The sequence below is a fragment of the Belonocnema kinseyi genome, chromosome 5, assembly GCF_010883055.1.
Source record: "Belonocnema kinseyi isolate 2016_QV_RU_SX_M_011 chromosome 5, B_treatae_v1, whole genome shotgun sequence".
In the NCBI taxonomy this organism is placed as follows: domain Eukaryota; kingdom Metazoa; phylum Arthropoda; class Insecta; order Hymenoptera; family Cynipidae; genus Belonocnema; species Belonocnema kinseyi.
Window position 1 is genome coordinate 49,705,929 of NC_046661.1, and position 6,074 is coordinate 49,712,002.

General features: G+C 30.5%; 1 protein-coding gene across 1 annotated transcript; it reads left to right on the top strand.

Annotated features, from left to right (window-relative positions):
• The first annotated feature begins 2,088 nt into the window (after positions 1–2,088).
• On the top strand, positions 2,089–2,981 carry LOC117172802 (histidine-rich glycoprotein-like). The gene has a single exon (XM_033361034.1). It carries the CDS (start codon positions 2,109–2,111, stop codon positions 2,856–2,858), a length of 750 nt encoding a protein of 249 aa, XP_033216925.1. The 5' UTR covers positions 2,089–2,108; the 3' UTR covers positions 2,859–2,981.
• The last annotated feature ends 3,093 nt before the right edge of the window (positions 2,982–6,074 follow it).

The following is a 6,074-nucleotide window of genomic DNA, read 5'->3' on the forward strand; positions in this document are numbered from 1 at the left end:
ATTTACAGTTCCCAGTTTCGAGTTTTGAATTCAAAGTACGGAGTTTTTAAGTTTTGTATGTATTATATATAGGTGAATACTTTGAGTTTAGAATGTCGAGATTGCAGTTTTCCGGTGTGAAGTTCGATTACTCGAAATACGAATACAGAAGGAAAAGCTTCCGTTCGTAATGTAGAGAAAAAGAATCTTATTTATTTATTGCTTGAATACAAAAGGATTATCAAAAATGCTTATCAAAGCTGTTTTGTTATGTATGCGGAACTTAACCGAAAAAATTGCTTTAATAAAAAGTTATCAAACTGGATATGTATGGGATCTCGTGTATTTCCATCTTATTAGTAAATGATGCTCATTCCATGAGCACCTTCTTTCCTTAATATAATTACTTAGAAAATATATTTGCTTCCTCATAAATATTTTAAAGCAACAGGTGATACTTTAAAGAACAAAAATACAAATAGGTTAATTAATTCGCCAAACAATAAGGAATATTTTTTGTTATTACATTAGCTTTGAATTATGCCAAAGAAAAAATGTTTACCATAAAATACCATTTTTAAACCATTGCGATGTGAAGAAAATGTAATTAATATTTGTAGAAATCTTTCAGTTTTGACATATTAGTACTTAAAATAACCCCTACAAATTTTATCAATTTATGTACAATCGTCTTTAAATTTTCGTGTTAAAAAGAAAGGGCGTCACAAACACACACATCCCGGCAATTACTTGACAAGCTTCATTATACATTTATCAATTGAAAAACAATTAATTAAATACTTTTTCAATTATTTAAAATGTTCACCATTACAAATCATCCATGAGAAACCAAAAAGAGTTAATTCATTAATTAAGTTCAATTCCTTTTGCATAATAACACATCATTCACTAATAACTTTTTTCACGAAAAATAATTTTATATTTTACAGAAATTAAAAACACAAGATTCCTTTTCATATACAATACTAATAAAAGTCTTTCTCTCACGAAGTAAAATTATCTGTCGATAAGGTAAAAATGACTGAATTCAATGTTTTACCATTTCGAATTTAGGTTGAATATCCCCAATCTTTAGTTTGCTTGAATATATTACAAATGTATCTACGAATTACGTAACAATTTCTGTTATTTATTTCAAACCATATTTGCTTTTAAATTGAATGCTACATGAAAAGACAAATTTTTAACCATCCAATCGAAATATTGTAAAATATCTGCATCACAATTGCTTCAGGAAGCTTCGAGAAAAATGGTTACTTATTTGAACAAATTTCAACCAATCATTAGTTGTATTCCGATATTTCATTAAGTATTTGTTAATTGATAAATTCATAAATTTTATAAATAATTTATAATTTTTTTATAAATTCATGAACATTTCAAGAAGTTTTTCAATTTTGTATTAAAATATTGTGATTATTTTGATTCAAGATAACCAAATGGTATGCTTATCTATGAAATAAACATTGCAATCTGTTTCACAAGAAATAAGAAAAGATAAAAATAGGAAAGCTTAGTAACAAAGCTTATTTTGACGAAATTTTAACTTTAAATGTTAACGTTTCTAATTTTTTATTTTAATTTGAACGTTTCAGTAATTTTCAAGTTCTTAAAGTCTCAAATATTAAATATTTCCCTATTTTTTTCAGGACAAAAAAGTTGATCTTTATTAACCAGAACTATTCAAAAGATTTTCCAAACTGCTTCTAGTTCTGACATTTCCGATTTTGTTTTTGGAAATGGAAAGAATGCGGAAGATATTTCGACAAAGTGAATAAGGAAGGCCATATGCCCTTTTTTCTTATCCACACACCAAAAGTCTACCTTCAGCCATGGTCAACTTTTTTTCCTAGTTTCCCACTCTTGTCCTGCAGCAGCTTCTCGCTCCAAGTACTCCGTAGCAATAGTTAGTTAATCGACTCGAAACAATAGTTTGCGAAATGCGTGGCTCTCGTTGTGAATGAGTTTGGGACGAAGAAGAGAAAAGGAACGAAAGCGATTACGTATGAAGTCGCTAATGTCGATAGCGCCTCAAGTATATATATAAGCTTTAGCCAAAGCAACACTTAGTCAGTCAATTGCACTCGTGGCTTCCTCGGAGATTCAAAATGGCCAAGACCACAGGGTTGAGACTCTGTCTGGCTTTAGCCTTACTTTGCGTCGTTATCACCCTTTCTTCGGCCAGAGATATAAGAACTGAAAGAGACTTGGAAGTAGCTGCCAGCCATCATGGTCACCATGGCGAACATGGAGGTGGTCATGAACACCATGAGCATCATCATGATGAGCATGGAGAAAAGGGTGAAAAGGGTCATCACCATCATCATCACCACCACAAAGGGGATCATGGTCATTATGGAAAGGATCACCATGAAGGTCACCATGATGAACACGGTGGTCACAAGAAACACCATCATGATGAGCATGGTGAACATGGAGAACATCATGAACATGGTCACGGACACAAGGGCCACAAGCATGGTCACAAAAAAGGACATAAGAAGGGAGAGAAGACCCATGGATATCATAAGAAGGAGCACAAGGATGAGTACCATAAGGAACACAAATTCTACGATGATCATCATAAGGGAGGTCATCATGAGAAACATGGTGATCATCATGAACATCACGGAGGAAAGGAAGGCCATCATAAGAAGGGAGGTCATCACCACTCTGGACATCATGAACATCATCATGGCAAGAAAGGGCATCATGATAAGGGACATCATGATCATGAACATCATGGGCATCATGGAAAGCATGGACACGAGAAGCATCATCATCACCATGAAGATCATGGAAAGAAAGGTCATCACCATCATGGAAAGAAGTTTGGTTATCATGATGGGCATCATTAATCTTTTGCTACAAAACCAAAAGTACCATCTAAACTTTGTTGTTTATTGTTGATTGTTGTTCATATCCGTTGATTATTTTTATGGGTACTTTTCGTATTTCTCAGCCCTGTTTATTTTATTAATTAAATGGTCTTTGAAATATACTAATGTTTTTTTATTCTTCCATCCCTTTGAAAATAAGAAAGTACTCTGGATCTTGGTGCTGAGTTTCAGTCATTGGCTTACTGTAGTGTAATTCTTTAGTCGATGTTCTTGAGTTTCATCTTATTAATGAAGTTTTATTTATTAAATTTATTCTATATTTAATATGTGTATATACAATATTATATTATATATAATTATTATCACACGGAGAATATTTTTGTGTTAAATTTTATATAACTTAGTTCGGTAAACGGAGGACATTACGGCATTTTATTGAAATGTCACATTCAGTGGTGTAAAATGAAATAGGGTAATATTTCAGGTGTAAATATCAATTATTAATATAAATTCATTATAATTTAATACGCAATTCAGTAAGAAATAATATACAACTAGATAAGATAATAAAGATTACATGACAGGTAAAATGATTCGAACTGTTAGTTACAGTTTCAATAAACAAAACGAAGTCTACCGCTCTACATGTGAATTCTACATCCCACTCATGTAAAATTTCGTGCGTACGCAAAAAAAAATTCTTGCTACAACCAGATTCCGTAGAAAGTCATCCAATCATTACACACATCCTTACACAAGTTTGCTTAAACATTTGCATTAAATTACAATACATTACATATTAGCACGCTTTTAACGATATTAACGCTTTTAAAAATTGAAAACGCTGTGACGGGTTTCAAACCACCTAATCTAAGTTTAACGCCTTCGATCGCTAAAAACTAGACCGCACGACTAACTTAATACTTAGAATATCAAGAAAAAATTCTCGGCTTTAAAGTTAAACTACGAGTCCGTCAGGGCCGTATAAAAAATATATGGTCCCCGTTCATCAAAATTTCTTATTTTAAGATTTTATTAATAAACAGGCTTATTAATTGAGAGGAAGTAAGTAAAAACATTGGATGATTTCTGTATTAAAAATGTTGTAACCTTCATCCCTAAATTATATAATTTTCAATATTTTAAATCTGTGAAAAATTGAACATTGAAAACTTACAAATTAAATGTATATAAAATCTATCAAATTAAATTAGGTTGGAATTTAAGGTATAAAATCAAACATGTAAAACTAATCTATATATCTATATGTATATTGAATTTTTTGTGGAGTCCTACAATATTAACCGAAACTTAAAAATATTAAATTTTGTACAGGGGACTTGGCTTCAAACTTCAGCCCTGACAATGTTGACGTCGTCAGTGATTCTCATTTTACCTTACTGTTGTGCAATTCCTTTCATAATAAAAGTGAAAATCTCTAAAAAAAATTCTGCAATCTATACTTTCTTTTAATTGAATCGTTAATATCACACGAAAATAAACTTTGTATTATTCATTTAATTGAAATCCACATTGCTTTGCGTTATTTTATGATATACTGGTATGAAAATAATACAATCCTTATATGAATTATCACATATCAGAATTTTCACTTCTGGACTTGAGATTTTAAATAACTCGTTTGTAGTATTTATAGTTCTGCTTTGTATTGAATCCTAAAATAATTGTAAACTTTATCTAAATGCAGTAATGTCCTCCATTTCACGAACTAATTAGGTAAATTTTAATGAACAAATTTTCTCTGTGTATTTATTAATGACTTATTTATTAATGAGAAAATGTGTTTTATTGTGTTCATATGGTTCAATATAAATAAAAATGGATTCAGATGTCAATGAAGCCTCAAAATTAAAATAGGCTCCAAATTAAATAATATGAACTACTTTTGAAAATCAATTTTAACCACAACAGTTACTTATTGTTTGGAAGGACAAAAATTGATTGAGTCCATGTTTGTCTTTCTAAACAATAAGTAACTGTTGTGGTTAAAATTGATTTTAAAATGTAGTTCATATTATTTAATTCGGAGCCTATTTTAATTTTGAGGCTTCAAATTTTGATGTATTACCTTGAAGAAGACCAGCAATTAGGTTAAAACGTGCGTTGGTTATATCAGTTAAAATTGGCGAATAAAGATTCATTGACATCTGAATCCATTTTTATTTATATTGGACCGTATGACCAGAATAAAACACATTCTTTCATTAATGATATTAACGGTCGATGAAATTTCACAGTGTGGATAAACTCCAATCACTGAATTCTTAATTACTTATTTATTACTTTATTAATTATCTTTTTATGTAGAGAAATAGCCCCACGTGGCCCGAATAAAAGTCGGGCAGTAGATGGGGGCTAGTCGGAGAATCTTTTTAGGCAATCTGTCTAGTCAGGGACTGGTCGGTGGTTAGTTGGCTTCTTTATGGTGAAAATTTCAAGACGGGGCCTTGTCGCGGACTAGTTGAGCTACTTCACAAAAAAACTTAATCCTTTTATGTCAAAATTCCAAGCTTCTAGCCAGGCTCTGGTCGGGCTATTCTTGTTTTAAAGTTTCTGACAGAGAACATTCTTATTATCAATTCAAAAAGAGTTTAGGACTGTCTTCCTTGGACTTTAAATTCTCTGCTCTATATACTACTGACTAATTTTAATCTAACACAGACGAAAAAAAATAATATTGAAACAGCAGGGGAACAATTCAATATTTCTGAATGTAAGTTCATTCTTATGGTTAGTGTAATACAGTTATCTTAATTTGATTTAGCTATAATATGAGTGCAAGAATCATTGATTGACAATGTCAAATTTTAATACTTTTTGTATAAAATACTTAAAAACTAGTGTTAGAATTCTAGCCTGAACAATCCGAACTCTTAATTTATTTCACGCACACTTATTCGGTAAAATTTCATGTAAATGTCACAAAATGAAGTATAAAACTGATTCTTGAACTATGTAGACGTTATTCTATTTAATAAAGGAAATAGAAATACTATTTTAAAACTATAATAATTTTTGTTCTTACAAAAAGTCTCGTATTAAAAAAAATGGTTGTGGTTATATGTGTCTTGAATTTTAATTTTCATCAAATAAAAATAATTTGAATTTGTGAAAGTAGTTTTCATTTATTAAATTTTTAATAAAGATTTTTAAAAACTATAATCGAATGCCCCGGAGATAATATTCTCAACTTTAAGACTTCGAAAAACAGCG